Raw genomic sequence first — 16,773 nt, forward strand, 5'->3', positions numbered from 1 at the left:
GGGACCACAGGAAGTCATCTAGTCCAACCCCCTACTCAAAGCAGGACCAATCCACAACTATTTTTTTTTTTTACCCCAGAACCCTAAATGGTCCTCTCAAGGATTGAACTCACAACCCTGGGTTTAGCAGGCCAATGCTCAAATCACTGAGCTATCCCTCCCCCCAGGAGGTACAATCACAGCCATGAGCATGTGGAGCCTCACACCCAAGGAAATTGCATGACGGCTGTCTAAGCCACTCACGAAGAATATAGAGAGAGGCACCAGCAGATAGGGTGACCAGATCACCCAGGTCAAATATCGGGACGCGGGGGGAGGCGGGCTAGAGCAAAAAAAAAAAAAAACGGCGGCAGAGAAAAAAAACAACCCCCCACCCCCTCCGCAAGCACTGTAGGGAGGCCCCGGAGATGCAGGGGGAGCGCAGGGCCGGGGTGAGTGAGAGTCCGGCCTGGCCCCGAGTACAGGCAGGACTCAGTCGGGCGGTACCTGGAGGGAGAGCAGGGGGGCGCCTGCGGGGCCAGGCGGGGGCTGTTCTCCCCACCTGGGCAGCGGGACTCGGGAGCAGCCGCTGCTGCAGCTCCTACTGCCGCAGCCGGAGGAAGCGGCCATGGCGCTCAGCGGCTGCGGCTCTGGCGCCCGGACCCGAAACCCCCGAGCCCAGGCCCGTTGCGGGGACCCAGCAGTGCAATCCCACGGGTCCCGAGCAGGATGGGGGGGCCAGGGCCACCCGTGGGATTGCACCAGCTGGGCAGCCAGCCCAGACGTGACTGGCCAGGGGCTGGGTGCGCACAGCGTGCGCGCTGCTGGGTCCCCGCAACAGGCCCGGGTGTCATGTTTATATTCAAATTTATGAATATTGGCTGTGTACTGGCTTGATTTTTGAGTAGCCTTAGTAAAGCATTTGGTCAGCTTCTCGAGAAAGGAATGTGCAAGTTAAGTGCCCAATCAAGAAGCACTTAAGGGATAATGGATCTTGGGAGGCTCCAATCCACATAAGACGTCTACATGAGGACGTTCAAGGTAGCAGATAAGCCATGGCTGCTGCCTGTAAAAACTGAGTCATGCATGGACATGTGACTTGCCCATGTGACTCCAAAACTCCATCTTGGAGCTGGACTTTGCACAGGAGAGAGGAGGGGGTCTCCACCCACAAGAGAAAGTCTTCTTAAACCCCTGGAAGACCCCTCCATTTTGTCTTCAGCTGGCTAAAGAGAGAGTCTCTCCACCCCCAAAGATACCAGAAAGAAACTGGGACAAAGGACAGTAACTACAGTGGGTGTGAATGATTGCTGAACCCAGACTAGAAGGAGACTAGTCTGTAAAAGGAAGCTTACTGGAATTCCTCTAAGGGTGAGGTTTTTATCTGTACTCAGTTTTCTTACTGTATTAGACTCAGACTTGCGTGTTTTATTTTATTTTACTTGGTAATTCACTTTGTTCTGTCTGCTACTACTTGGAGCCACTTAAATCCCACTTTCTGTATTTAATAAAATCACTTTTTACTTATTAATTAACCCAGAATATGTATTAATACCTGTGGGGGCAAACAGCTGTACATATCTCTCTATGAGTGTTATAGAGGGCGAACAATTTATGAGTTTACCCTGTATAAGCTTTATTCAGGGTAAAATGGATTTATTTGGGGTTTATCCCCTATTCAGAGTTGGGCATCTCAATGTTAAAGACAGGAACACTTCTTAAGTTGCATTCAGTTAAGTCTGCAGCTTTGGGACACGTGGTTCAGACCCTGGGTCTGTGTTGGAGCAGACGGGCGTGTCTGGCTCAACAAGACAGGGTGCTGGAGTCCCAAGTGGGCAGGGAAAGCAGGGGCAGAAGTAGTCTTGGCACATCAGTTGGCAGTCCCCAAGGGGGTTTCTGTGATCCAACCCATCACAACGGGGGTTCCAGGGTGCTATTTGGAGGTACAGAGTGTCACAAACTCAACTGGAATCCTTGGATCTATGTACCGGATTGTAGCTAAAGATATTGTTGAAGGCAAATGAGCACACTGTAGGCTGCGACACTGATAGCCAGGTCCAGCCAAAGGGTGGACAGCTGTCAGGTAGTATCTTACTGTGTGTGCATCTTAAAAGAGCTGCATTTGTGGTTCCCACATCTGGGGGCTCTCAAGAACCACATCATTGACAAAGGGAAGGGAAACTGATGCAACTGGACATTTTGCTGATATGCATGTGTCTCGGAGATAACAGGCCACCTAAGTCCCCCATGCAGGATATAGCCAGCATTCCTCAAATGCAACATCAGCAACACTTGGGACAAAACCCAGGGCAAGGCCACATTTTATGAAATGCAGTGGAGAAAACAACACAGACGATGCTGGAGATTGATATTTCTGATTATGTTATTCCTGAGCAGGATGTTCAGGATCATCATCGTCCTCAATTTCCTATTGGGTTGGAAAATCTGAATAAGCTTGTCTTTCCCTATTAGCTCCTCCCCTCCTGCCTTCTCCTCACCCCCCCTCAGCCCCAAGAACTCAGACATTCTTTTGCAAACCCCACAAACGAAAACAGAAAAAAACCAAACCAGAAATAACATCCAACGGTAGAGCGGAACTAAGATGATGTTTGGGCGGACACCATCCTGATAGCTCTCTGCTGCAGCCCTTTCTCCTGTCTTTCATCTGTCTTGTCTTTTTGATACTGTAAGCTCTTTGGGCGCGGGACGGTCTCTTACGATGTGTATGTGCAGCACCCCAACGGAGCTCTTATTTCAGTTGGGGACACTGTTAGCATAATAAATATGGATTATCGTTACTTTTTATTACATATTACGTTAATTAATCTTTTCTTTGACTTTTATATTTTCCTGTTGCAGTGGGTATTGAAATTACCCTTCAGCTGCACTGAACAGATATCACAATAAAGAGATGGGCTGGGTGTCTACTAGGAAACAAGCTCCTAGGTTTACTCGTTCTTGAAATATGAGACGGGGTGGTTTCTGTACGTACGAGTCACCTTCTAGGTCAGTATTTATGGTAATGCTTTCCCCCGCGTGCGGTAATAACTTCATAAGGACTGACAGCCCGTCAGCAGAACCTGTGTTCTTATCTACTGCCTACTGCTATAAGCTATTGCGGTGCACAGCAGTAACTCCAGCTATCTCAGCTGTATTTCGCTATGGTTTTCTCACCTCCCTCGGCGGCACAGCTATAAGAAGAGAGCACCGTAAAACAACGCTTTCAGGAAAGCAGGTGTCCGTTTACAAATGAGGTACCCGGAAATTCACTGGCCTGAAAGTTCACAACTAGGAGGATCCACTCACACTCAGAAGGGAGAATAAACCTCAGTTCTCCAAGAGACAAAGTGCCAAACGTCTCATGATTCACCCTGGTGATCCTGCAACCAACGCCTCTTAGTACAATAGTTGGGGAGCAGGCAGGCTGTGACTGCTGCTTACTTTATCACTGTAACCTTGTCCTTCCCCTCATTTCTCTATCCATCTCCAACCGTTGTCTCTCATCACATGTTTAGAGAGTAAGATCCTTGAGACTGTCTCTTTGCTAAGTATTTGTACAGCCCCCAGCACAATGGGGCCCTGATTGGGTTATGAAGTGCTACGGTGATTAATACATTAACAATAAAATAATAATAATGATGATTAATAATAAATAGTTCCATAGGTATTGATTCCTTATCACACCTTCCCACATTTCTGTACTCCTGCATTCTCTCCCACATTTTTATTGGGGTCTGTTATAAAGTTCCCTTTGTAAAGAACACCTCACTCATGGAGCTGAGCAACACACCGGTGGTTGGTTTGGTTTCTCAGAACCTCATCAGCTGGGTTTAGGCTTTGAATAATCAAAACCTGGGGAGGCTCAGCTCTAGAGCTCATTTTGCCTGAATTTCAGGGGGTTTGGAACAATGGCGCTGTATTTAACCCACAGAGATGGACCGAACCTGGGCTGGGGCTAGGTTTTGCAACGTCTTGTCAGTCTGGTTTTTAGTTTGCATATCAAAGCCAGATTCTGTTTTCTATTCCTGTTCCATTTCAGTTCTTATACCATCCTCACCACCGGAGTATCTGAGCACCACTGGCATTCTGACTGCATCCTTTTTAAGATGCACAGTCCACACAGGAAATGTCGGTACTTTGCTTTTGGGCACCTGTTGACACACTGTCTGAGCTGAAACAACCGAGTATCTCGCTGACACTATTAATCTGTTTTTAGCTAATCAAAACAGCCGCCTCTCTGAGTGACTTGTCTTCTGTAATCCAGTTAGAGCTCTAATAGCAAAGGAAAGAGCATCAGTCTCAGTAGGTTTTGACTGTGCAAGTGCATAGCTGTGGCACATCAAGGTTGCTAACCAGTTCCACTCCACGAGATCCTATAGAACAATCTGTCATAGGACTAACAGATCACTCAAGACAGGGCTCTTTAAGGTTCAGGCTATATCCAAGACTGTTTATCAACTAAGCTTCATACACATCATTCTTGGTGTATCTTTCAAACACTCTCAGAGAAGCACAGCAACGAGACAGGAAAAATAGAACTATGAGATCATCTAATCCATTCCCCACCCCAGGAGTAAGATTGTCCCTTAGAAGATATTATCTTTCTATAGAGGGAATGAGTTAGATTGGTGCCTACAGGACATCACCTCCTGTGGAATCCAAGGAGATTTTAAATGTCTCAAGTAATAGGGATCCCATCCATTCACGCGGGGAGTGATTCCGTAGTCAGTTAATTTCATGGTATTCAGCCTATATCTTCCCTTTCTTAAATTCATGTGATTGTTCTTACTCCCATGCGACATCCTGAGGGATCGTTTCTCTTCCATACACCAGAGAGCACTAAGCCCTAGGAGTAGTCCCGTTGTAAATGCTTAAAAACACAGGGGTTGCACAGGCGGCAATTTAAAGGGCCTGGGGATACTATATCCAGAGGTGAAAGTAAGCCGGTACGTCCCGGTATGGAGTACTGGCAAGAGCCGGTTCGCCATACCGGGGCGGCCTGGCTTCCCCAGGTGGCAATTTAAAGGGCCTGGGGCTCCCAGCAGTGGTTGGAGCCCCAAGCCCTTTAAATTGCCACTAGAGCCCCACTGCTGGAGCCCTGGGGTAGCGGCGGAGGGGCTCCGGCGGTTATTTAAAGGGCCGGGGCAGTAGAATCAGGGGAGACCTGGGCCCTTTAAATAGCCGCCGGAGCCCTGGAGTAGCGACGGGGCTCCGGCGGCTATTTAAAGGGCCAGGGCAGAAGAAACAGGGGAGTCCCGGGCCCTTTAAATAGCCGCCGGAGCCCTGCTACCGGAGCCCTGGGGTAGCAGCGGCAGACAGGGGCTCCGGCAGCAGTTTAAAGGGCCCGGGGCGGTAGCGGCGGCCGATCCCTGGGCCCTTTAAACTGCTGCCAGAGCCCCCGGCTGCCGCTGCTACCCCGACGGGGGAGGGTACTTACCAGTACAGGGGGGGCCAGGGCTGGCTCTGATCCCATTCCTGCCCCTTCTGCCCGAGGCCCCACCCCTTCCAGGGGCCAGAGCAAGCCCCAACACAGCCCCGTACCGGTAAGTCCCTATTTCTACTTTCACCCCTGACTATATCCTTAACATTCCCCATCCCGGCCCTCAACCTCTTCCCCCTGCAAACCCTGTTTCCCCACCAGGTGTCTGTTATAGCACAAAACGATATGGGTCTACGGGGTTTCCTGCTTTTTGCATTATTTCTTTGTGCATGCGCCACAGCCATCAAGAATGTCAGCAAATTTCTGGGACTTAGATTAGTTCGTTCGCTTGGGCTCCCTCTGAAAGAACTGCTGGGGCTTCCACTGTGCAGAGGGTACACAATACTTCACATGAATGGCTGATTATAAAATTTGTTAGTAAAGTCTTTTTTTGTGGTTTAGGGTTTTTGGAGGGGGAGTGTCAGAAAAATAACTTTTAGAAGTAGGCCAGCCACCCTATTGGCTGTCATGCAGTTAAAAAAGCCCAAAGGCCATGATAAAGCAATCTCCTCTCTACACCAGCTCATGACTTCTGCTTGAGATATTTCCCAACAAGCTGCCCACACTTTTATATTTCGGTGCTTTTTAATCAATGGATATGATCCCCCAGCTTCTTCAAGTTATATATTATAGGGTGTCATATTCCGGTTGGCCAGGATAGAGCTGATGGAATTGTGTGGGGAGCTGAAGTCACTTGGCATGTTCAGTGAGGTGAGGACATAGCATCATTCATTTTTATTGTGGAAGAATTACTCCTGCCCTGCACTCTGGATGGAAAGGAAAGACAACTGAGGGTCCGCATTTAAAGAAAACATACTTTTCTGCAATCCCGAGGGTCCGTTCTTCCCCATAGGGTAACTGTCAGTGCAGCTCAATTATTTTTACTTAGAATCTAGTTAGTGTCCCTTTAAATAATTGAAGTTGCGGAAATAGAAGATTTAACAGCACTGGGTAGAGCCAGCTGGAGGGCTGGCAAGATCCCCCAATATGCAATACACCTCTGTGCCAATCTATGATACCTTTATTTAGCAGCAGTGAGATCGCCAATCATCCCCCTTGTAATGTGGGTCTGTTATAACTAGATAACAATGTCTATTGTAACTATGTTCGGGAGACCAAGTTAAGGTCACCAGAATAATTTGCTTATTTTCATTTGAGACTTAAGCCATTTTTGACCCTTGATCACCAGAAGCCATAAGTGAGGTCAATAACCTGTAACTGTGCAAAATACTATGTGATACAGGGCCTGATCCTGCCAGGTGCTGAGTGCCATTAGCTCACATTGACTTGGTGGGAATTAAGAGAATTCAACACCAACAGAAACGGGTCCATGTTTTTGTAGGAAAGATACTCCAAAACCAAAGTCACATTAGTTGATATGGCTTCACTGCACCAACCTAACCCTGTTCTCTCACAAACACTACAGTGGAGCAAAACATGAAAGTATTAAACATGGTTGTAATTTTTTTAACATGGCTAAAACAATGTATTTTCTCCCAACCTTGTTCTGAGAAATGGATGAACGATTTTGGTTGAAATTAAAAAAAAAAATCAGCTTGAGGCACAGACTGATGTGATAAATTTACTAGTAATAAGTCACCAGGACCAGATGGTATTCACCCAAGAGTTCTGAAGGAACTCAAATATGAAATTGCAGAACTACTAACTGTGGTACAAAGCAACAGAGGGTCCTGTGGCACCTTTGAGACTAACAGAAGTACTGGGAGCATAAGCTTTCGTGGGTAAGAACCTCACTTCTTCAGATGCAACTGTGGTACGTAACCTATCATTTAAATGAACCTCTGTACTAGAGGACTGGAGGATAGCTAATGTAATGCCAATTTTTAAAAAAGACTCCAGAGGTGATCCTGGCAATTACAGGCCGATAAGCCTAACTTCAGCTCCTGGCAAACTGGTTGAAACTATAGTAAAGAACAGAATTATCAGACCAGATGAACACAATATGTTGGGGAAGAGTCAATGCGGCTTTTGTAAAGGAAAATCGTGCCTCGTTATTCTATTAGAATTCTTTGAGGGTGTCAACAAGCATGTGTACAAGAGTGTACTTGGACTTTCAGAAAGCCTATGACAAAGTCCCTCACCATAGGCTCTTAAGCAAAGTAAGTAGTCATGGATTAAGAGGGAAGGTCCTCTCATGGATCGGTAACTGGTTAAAAGATAGGAAACAAGGGGTAGGAATAAATGGTCAATTTTCACAGTGGATAGAGGTAAATAGCGGAGTCCCCCAAGGATCTGTAGTGGGACCAGTGCTGTTCAACATATTCACAAATGATATGGAAAAGGGGGTAAACAATGAGGGGGCAAGGCTTGCAGACGACACAAAATTACTCAAGGTAGTTAAGTCCAAAGCTAACTGCGAAGAGTTACAAAGGGATCTCACAAAACTGGATGACTGGGCAACAATATGGCAGGTGAAAATCTTGATAAATGCAAAGTAACGCATTTTGGAAAACAGAATCCCAATCATACCTATAAAATGATGAGGTCTAAATTAGCTGTTACCACTCAAGAAAGAGATCTTTCTCTGAAAACATCTGTTCAATGTGCAACGGCACTCAAAGAAACAAACAGAATGTTATGAACCATTAGGAAAGGGATAGATAATGAGACAGAAAATATCATAATGCCACCATATAAATTCATGGTACTCCCACTTATTCAGCTTGGAAAAGAGACGATTAAGGCGGGGTATGATAGAGGTCTATACAATCACGAATAGTGTGAAAAAAGTGAATAAGGAAGTGTTATTTACCCCTTCACATAACACAGGAACCAGGAGCACCCAATGAAATTAATAAGCCGCAGGTTTAAAACAAACAAAAGGAAGAATTTCTTCACACAATGCACAGTCAACATGTGGAACTCGTTGCCAGGGGATGTTGTGAAGGCCAAAAGTATAACTGGATTGAGAAGAGAATTAGATAAATTCATGGAGGACAGGTCCATCGATGGCTATTAACCAAGACGTTCAGAGACACAACCCCATGCTCTGAGTGTCCCTAAACCTCTGACTTACAGAAGCTGGGAATGAACAACAGGGGATGGATCACTCGGTAATTGCCCTGTTCTGTTCATTCCCTCTGAAGCATCTGGCACCAGCCACTGTCAGAAGACAGGATACTAGATATTGCATCCTATGAACAGATTACAGTGAGCAAGATAGAGGAATTTGAAGAAATATGTGAAATAGGCAAGAGGGAAAGACAACCTCAAGCCCGAGTACCAGCCACCCACTCAACCTCTGTGTAGACAGCCAGTTCAAGGCCTATGCACCACCTGTCTCCCCAGGAAAAGCCTATGTTGGTACTTAAGCGGGGCTTCACTTGAGCATTATCAGGCCCCATTCTGCTTAGGTCAGACTCTGACAGGAGAAGCAGAGCAGGCATGAGAGAAATAATCCAATGAAAATCAGAGATACAATGGAACTGATTTTCAGTGGGGGCAGAACCCAACCTTCACTCCGGCCGACACAGTTTTGCACATGAAAATTCTGTCCCCTGTATGCTCAGCTGTTAGTGCATGAAAGTGCTTGTGTAAAATGGTGTGTTTACAAGTGAAGGCCCATTTTATATCCTATGAACAGGCCATCACTTGTGTTAGCCTGGCGATGGTGTCAAAAAAATCAATCGCAATACAGAGACACAGAATAGTCCGTGGTTTTGCCCCCAAACTGGCACAAAGGGGCAACAGCACATGTCCAGAGGGAAGTAGACCCGTTGGGATGAGACTGCATCTCACTTGGATTCCTGTGGTGAGCTAATCATCAGCTGTGAAAACTGATCACCAGCCCTGGGAAGCTACCTATCTGCTCACCTCTCCAAGAGGAAATTCAGGGGATCTGACCTTTTAAAGCCAAAGTACCAGCCACCCACACAATGTCTAGAGAACGCCAGCACACTGCTGTGGTTTGCCAAATCCCAGACTTCATCCCTGAAAGAAGACAAGGTCCAACAAGAACATGCAGAGCTAGCATTGGCTGAGAAAGGATGCCATTACAGCTAGGGGAGTGGAACAGAGGACACAGCAGATCAGTCCCAATTGTTATATGGCTGTGTGCCATCACTTTCATATATGCTTTCATATAGTCACCCACAATACTGCTTTAACTACCTTTTTGGACTGAATTTCCTTTGTTTTTTTAAACAATCATCATAGTGTGAGATGTGAGGGTCAAAAATGAGAAAAACCCTGGCTGAGACCTGCATGTGGAAATGGACATACCATGCGCACTTAGATGTACAATAGTTTACTTCACTGTGTGATGTCAGATTCTAACGTGTGGTGCTCCAGATGTTACAGAGTTACCTATGCAAATGCATCTATCCGCATTTAAAATAGAATCCATGTGCATTTAGGACATTTCGCTGTAAGGAGACAATATTTGAGAGTCTAATCACTGACACAAACACACCTGCCTTCATTTCAGTGGGTGAAGCGCTCACTACCTGCATTATGGCGCCTGAAAACTCCCCAGAGCTCCGCCCCCTGGTGGAAACTGAGTCCAATACTACACATGTGCATCGCAGATGAAATTCACTCCTGTGCAGAAGGCCTATGCCCCACTTATGCTCCCCAAACAGGGCTCAACTGAGGGAAGAAGTAGCAAGTCTAGTGGCGAGGGCACTGCCCTGGGAGTCAGGAGACCTGGATTCTGAGCCCAGCTCTGCCACTGCCCTGCTGTGTGACCTTGAGCAAGTCATTTCACCTACCTGTGCCTCTACTCTCTCACCCTTTGTCCGCTTTGCCTACTTAGATGGTAATCAATTTGTAGCAAGGACTGTCTCTCATGTAGGTACGGCACCTAGCCCTATGGGGACTAGTGTTATTTGGGTTCTCTAGGCACTAATGTAATATGAATAAATAATTACAAAAACAAATGGGGCATAACGGGTGCATAGGCTTTCATTCGTCTATATGTGTATTATGTGCTTTACATCTGTAAGTGAGCAACGTACCAGGGCGAACTCTGGCACAAGTATGGGCCAAAAGACCAGAATGCTGGGTAGCTTCCCAGTACTGTGTAACACGCGTCTGAAGCATCGTAACATGTAGGCCCTTGAAATGGTCACTGGTCCAGCACTGAATGCAATATAAGCTTCGACCGCATTTTCCTGATCAATGCTTGAGGGGAAACAGTTTTGTGGCAGAGCCTTTAAAAAACAAAGTGTCTGGAGGTTTAGAATGCGCTGAAGTATTCCTGAGTGAGGGGGATAGGTGGGAAAAGTTCAGGGGAGGTGGTCAATGGTGCGTCACATGGTTGTGGAAATAAAAACACTTATTCCCTGGACATGGTGCCCACATACGGAGCATACAGGGTGAAATTCAGACACTTACCACAAGGTCTAAGCCCCGCTTAAGCCCAGTTTTGAGGACTTCAGTAGTACAGGCCTTGTGATGGTCCTTTGCATGGGGCTGGATTTCACCTCTGGGGAAGGACTATGAGGGATGATGTAAAGTTTGTAGCTGCATGAATCTGGGATGATCCCCTTACTCCCTCAGGAATAGCAAGTGACATTATAAAGCTTTGTTTCTGAAAGGGGCCCCAAGGAGATAAATTCAGGACAGTGCGTCTGTCTGGATTAATCACACAGGAGTCAGGCAGGTTAGCTACACTATCCTTTTTGTACTAAAAAAGCTTCTTTGCATGGGGTTAACCTGCCATGTGCCATTTTGCTTTCATCCCATTCCACTTGTGTCATCTTTATCCTGACCCCTGCAATCACACTGGCTATCGCAGCTATAGTCAGCCCCTAGGGACTGATTTAGCCTTTGTGTGTATTTCATCATCAAGTATCCTGGGCACACATACACAGGGCTTGTTCACAAAATACGAGCCTGATTTTCGGAAGTGCTGAGCCAGGGAAGCCCATGAGAGCCGAAGGTGCTTGGCAGCTCTGAACATTGGATAACACGTATTCTGATTGTGGACCAAATGGAGAAATGAAGACATATTGGTGTGATTTGCTTCTCACTCAGTTAAGATCTCTCTGGGAGAAACCTGGGCCCCATTGAAGTGAACAGTCATGGACCTCAGTGGAGCCAGAATTTCATTGTCTAAGTTTACTCAGCAACAAGATCTCTCTGAAATGCTTCCACTTACAAAATGGCTGAGCACCTGAATGCACTTCCCAACGCCTTTTGGTACCATCGCCATCACGTAAAAGGGAAAAACTTTTCAAAAACAGGTCGGGAGGAGGTGAACCCTCCATTCAAAACAAACCCCAAACATACCACAACAAAAGGAAAAGCCAGGCACATGCCACCACCTTACATCAGATTTGGAGAAGAGCCTGGTGGGGACCATGGAAACTCCCAGAGGGAAGGGAGTTGCAGTAACACAGCAGCACATCATGCAGCTTGGCATCCCCTTTATATTCCCACAAACAACAGGAGCCGATCTGCGCTTTCTTCCAACTGATCGGTGGAATACAAACATTACTTGTTAAAAAAAGGCAGCTGAGTGCAAACGTCTGCCTTGGGACTGCTCCATTGTCTACCACTCCCTCTCTCTGCTGTCAGGAATCAGACACTGATCAGCATTTCTTCCCTGACACAGCACTACTTTAGCTGGTGTCCATAAATACCTTCCAGTCCACAGCCCAAAATGTTGCCAGACACAAATCCATCAAAGCTGGGGATAGAGGAAGGGGGGAATGGTGGGGGAGAGAAGGGAGACACAGCACAGACAGCAGCGCCCGAGCCAGATTTTTTTCTGTCCCTTGCTGCTAACAGCATTGCTAGGATGATTCCAAGCAGGACCAAAAAAACAAAAACAAAAACAAAAAAAAACCCTCAGCCACTGCTCCATCTAAACCAGAACCAAGTGATCCATGAGCATGTCATGTCCCACAGCACATTGTGATCAGGGAGAGGAGGCAAGCACCCACATATACAAAGCGAAGGAGCTAGGCGAGTGTATTCACCTAAGAACCAGAAGTGTTTGTATTGCATCTGGTTCAGGGCTGGGAAATGTGCATCATCGCGATCGGTCTTAAGCGACCCTCCAATTTTGCAGGGCTGCTTGTTTGATTTTTTGAGGTGGTCCCTCCCCCCTCCTCCTTAATAACTGCACCCTGCATTGGGGCCCAGGCAGCCCCCAGCAGGCGAGGCACAACACACAATGCAGACAGCGCAACCAGGGCTCAGGCAGGGAAGGCAGAAAACCGGCTGGCTCAGCGGGTGTTTCCGAGCTGCAAGATGCAGACAGGCCAGTGTGGGGGGGGAAAAAAGGGGGGCGCTTAAAACCTGCCACCCTGCAGCTCGCCCCTCCTCCTCCGCACACAGCGCCGCTCCCCCTGCAGCTCGGTTTTAGCCCCCCGGGGGATGAGCTGCCAGGCATCCGCTGCCGCCCGGGCTGCCCCCTGCCCTGGCTGCAAGGTGAGCCGAGCTCTCCAGCCATCGCCAGCCTCCCTCTCCGGGGCAGGCTGCGCTCCGGCGCCCGCCCTGGCTACTCACACGTAGGCGTGGTAAATGAACGCCCAGCCGCGGGGTCGCTCCAGCACGTTGTAGAGGAAATTCTGCAGCTTGCGGTAAAAGGCATTCCTTTTGGGGGGCTTCCCCGTCCCGGAGATCCCGGAGCGGGGCTTGCTCAAGATGCTGCCCCGCTTGGTGCTCTCCGAGCCGGCGATCAGCAGCGCCCCATCCCGGTTGGAATCCGGGGCGCCTGGATCCAGCCCCACGAACCCCACTTTCAGCTTCTTCTCTCCGGTCGCACCCGGGTACACGCCTCCGTTGCGGGATTTCTGCACCATCCTCTCCCCGGGACTCGGCCGTTCGCCCGGGCTGGGGCGGGACCGAGCCTGGCTGGCTTTCAGAGGGGGCGCGGGGCGGGGGGCGGCGGGCAGGGCAGCAGCCCGGGGCCGGAGAGAGGCATGGCAGGGCCGGGGCAGGGGGAGCCGGAGACTCGGGAAGGAAAAGCCGCAAGGGCGCTCTGCAGTCTGGCCAGCCCCCTCGCCGCCCGCCCGCCTGCCTGCTGCAGCTCCGCCCGCCCGGCACGCTTGTCCCTGCCTCTCCGGGGTGGGGCTGCAGGGGGGAGCCGGGGGGGGGGCACCCCCGCCCCGGTCCTCATGCCCCCGGCTTTGCAAACGAGCCTTCCAGGCGTGCTCCTTTGGGGGAGCCCGCGGAGGAGACGGGCCTGGGGATAGATGTGTTGGTGCTGGGCAGGGTTGTTCTCCGCCGCCTTTCCCCGTTGTGCTTTGCAAAGAAATAAAGAAAACCCAGGCTCCTTCCCCCTGGCTTAGCAGGGACACGGCTCTGAAAATGAGCCCCGTTAGGGATGGAGGTTAATGGTAGTGATGCTGCTATATACAGGGCTTAAGTTGTGCCGGGGCTGAGCCCCCGGCACCTCTGGGCTTGGCAGTTCCTAGCCCCCCCCCCCCCCCGCACCTCTGGGCCTGGCAGTTCCTAGCCCCCCGGCACCTCTGGGCCTGGCAGTTCCTAGCCCCCCGGCACCTCTGGGCTTGGCAGTTCCTAGCCCCCCCCCCCCCCCGCACCTCTGGGCCTGGCAGTTCCTAGCCCCCCCGGCACCTCTGGGCCTGGCAGTTCCTAGCCCCCCGGCACCTCTGGGCCTGGCAGTTCCTAGCCCCTCGGGACCTCTGGGCTTGGCAGTTCCTAGCCCCCCCGGCACCTCTGGGCTTGGCAATTCCTAGCCCCCCAGCACCTCTGGGCTTGGCAGTTCCTAGCCCCCCCCCCCCCCCCCCGCACCTCTGGGCCTGGCAGTTCCTAGCCCCCCCGGCACCTCTGGGCCTGGCAGTTCCTAGCCCCTCGGGACCTCTGGGCTTGGCAGTTCCTAGCCCCCCTGCACCTCTGGGCCTGGCAGTTCCTAGCCCCCCTGCACCTCTGGGCCTGGCAGTTCCTAGCCCCCCTGCACCTCTGGGCCTGGCAGTTCCTAGCCCCCCCCCCCCCCCGCACCTCTGGGCCTGGCAGTTCCTAGCCCCCCTGCACCTCTGGGCCTGGCAGTTCCTAGCCCCCCGGCACCTCTGGGCCTGGCAGTTCCTAGCCCCCCGGCACCTCTGGGCCTGGCAGTTCCTAGCCCCCCGGCACCTCTGGGCCTGGCAGTTCCTAGCCCCCCGGCACCTCTGCGCCTGGCAGTTCCTAGCCCCCCGGCACCTCTGGGCCTGGCAGTTCCTAGCCCCCCTGCACCTCTGGGCCTGGCAGTTCCTAGCCCCCCCGGCACCTCTGGGCTTGGCAGTTCCTAGCCCCCTCGGCACCTCTGCGCCTGGCAGTTCATAGCCCCCCGGCACCTCTGCGCCTGGCAGTTCCCAGCCCCCCTGCACCTCTGGGCCTGGCAGTTCCTAGCCCCCCTGCACCTCTGGGCCTGGCAGTTCCTAGCCCCCCCGGCACCTCTGCGCCTGGCAGTTCCTTGCCCCCCCGGCCCCTCTGGGCCTGGCAGTTCCTAGCCCCCCGGCACCTCTGGCCCTGGCAGTTCCTAGCCCCCCGGCACCTCTGCGCCTGGCAGTTCCTTGCCCCCCCGGCCCCTCTGGCCCTGGCAGTTCCTAGCCCCCCGGCACCTCTGCGCCTGGCAGTTCCTTGCCCCCCCGGCCCCTCTGGCCCTGGCAGTTCCTTGCCCCCCCGGCCCCTCTGGGCCTGGCAGTTCCTAGCCCCCTAGCACCTCTGGCCCTGGCAGTTCCTAGCCCCCCGGCACCTCTGGCCCTGGCAGTTCCTAGCCCCCCGGCACCTCTGGGCTTGGCAGTTCATAGCCCCCCGGCACCTCTGGGCTTGGCAGTTCCTAGCCCCGGCACCTCTGGGCCTGGCAGTTCCTAGCCCCCCGGCACCTCTGCGCCTGGCAGTTCCTAGCCCCCCGGCACCTCTGGCCCTGGCAGTTCCTAGCCCCCCGGCACCTCTGGGCCTGGCAGTTCCTAGCCCCCCCCGGCACCTCTGGGCCTGGCAGTTCCTAGCCCCCCTGCACCTCTAGGCTTGGCAGTTCATAGCCTCCCAGCACCTCTGGGCTTGGCAGTTCATAGCCCCCCAGCACCTCTGGGCTTGGCAGTTCCTAGCCCCCCGGCACCTCTGGGCCTGGCAGTTCCTAGCCTCCCAGCACCTCTGGTCTTGCCCCGTCAGTTATGAAAGTAAAAAAATGACATGACCCCATCACCTCTTTCTTTACAAATTAAGCAGTGGCTGTACACCGTCCAAAGGTGTACACAACTCACCTGTGGGGAATGCATGCCCTCCCCCCACTCGTTAGCCATCCCCCATCAGCCCATCCCCCAACATGCACAACTGTATCCCCTCCCAAGCTAGGAAGCCAGCCCCCTACTCCCCCCCACACATTCTCCAGGGCCAGAGTGACTCCCCTCCCAGCCTTCCCCACATTCATATTATCACGCAGACACACAAATGGCTCCCCTCCCCAGGCCCAAATGGATTCTCTTCCCCCAATTCTTCCCTGCCAGACCCTGATTCTTTGGGGAACAGACAAACAAAAGCCCCTGCCAGTAGAGGTGCTACTACTCCTCCCACCCGCCCATTCCTCTGTTGAAGGCAGCAAGCAGGGGCCACCCCCACTCTTCCACTGGGTGAGGGGAGCAGGAAAGAGTGGGAGGAGAGCCGTCAGGGTAGGTCCTCTCTACCCTGGAAGGCTTCAGGGGGAAGCCAGCTAGGAGCTAATCCTTCCCCTTGTCTCTCCATGAGGAGAAGACACTCACTGCTTCTCCCCAGGATGAGGGGAGGGGATGAGGCCAGGAACCACTGTCTCTGACTTGGCTCTTCTCTGCAAGAAAAGGGAGAAGGTTATCCCGGGTGGGGGCGCTGGGCTGCTGGCTGCCTCTGTCGTTGTTGTGCCTTGCTCCTTTCTCCTCTAGATAGGAGATGTGGGAGGAGTGGCACCCAGTGCAGGGCGCTCCTCTGTCAGAGTCCTGGCAGAACTTCAGGACTTCAATGCAGCAATTCTGCTAAGGGCATCAGGGCAGAGCCAGGTCTGCCTAATAAGTCACTGGTCTCCTTGATGTTTAAGCCAAATTTCAGGGAGACACCACCCAAAACCTTACAGAGCATGTATCCCCAGGGCTGGTTCTGGCTTTAGGGTCCTCTATCTACCTACCATTGGGTTTTGTATGATCTCGCATCACCGTAATATTTCGACACCTCCCAGGAGAAGCTGACTTAGCAAAGTGAGGTCCTTAGTGGACTAGAAGAGCTCTGTCTGCTCTTCAGATTCTACCATGTGTGGTCCAGAAATGAGTTCATTTGGGACAGCCGTACAGTAATGTGCACAAAGGGGAACCCGTAATGCACTGTCCCTCCAACACAGGTCAGAAAGAGACATCATCTGTGCAAGTCGTTCAGAAAACAAG

At 51.3% G+C, this 16,773-nt stretch overlaps 1 protein-coding gene across 13 annotated transcripts in view; it reads right to left on the bottom strand.

Moving 5' to 3' along the window:
* Positions 1-13,432, bottom strand: part of KCNQ2 (potassium voltage-gated channel subfamily Q member 2) — a 125,409-nt gene extending 111,977 nt beyond the window's left edge. For all 13 annotated transcript variants that reach the window (XR_006176448.2, XR_006176450.2, XR_006176449.2 and 10 more), the window contains exon 1: positions 12,935-13,432. Coding sequence is in view for 10 of the 13 variants with exons in the window: in XM_065566178.1 (XP_065422250.1) it covers positions 12,935-13,230 (296 nt within the window). In the remaining 3 variants the exon portion in view is untranslated. The remainder of the gene's footprint in view (positions 1-12,934) is intronic.
* Positions 13,433-16,773: the final 3,341 nt, after the last annotated feature.

The sequence above is a fragment of the Chrysemys picta genome, chromosome 13, assembly GCF_011386835.1.
Source record: "Chrysemys picta bellii isolate R12L10 chromosome 13, ASM1138683v2, whole genome shotgun sequence".
Taxonomy (NCBI): Eukaryota; Metazoa; Chordata; order Testudines; family Emydidae; genus Chrysemys; species Chrysemys picta.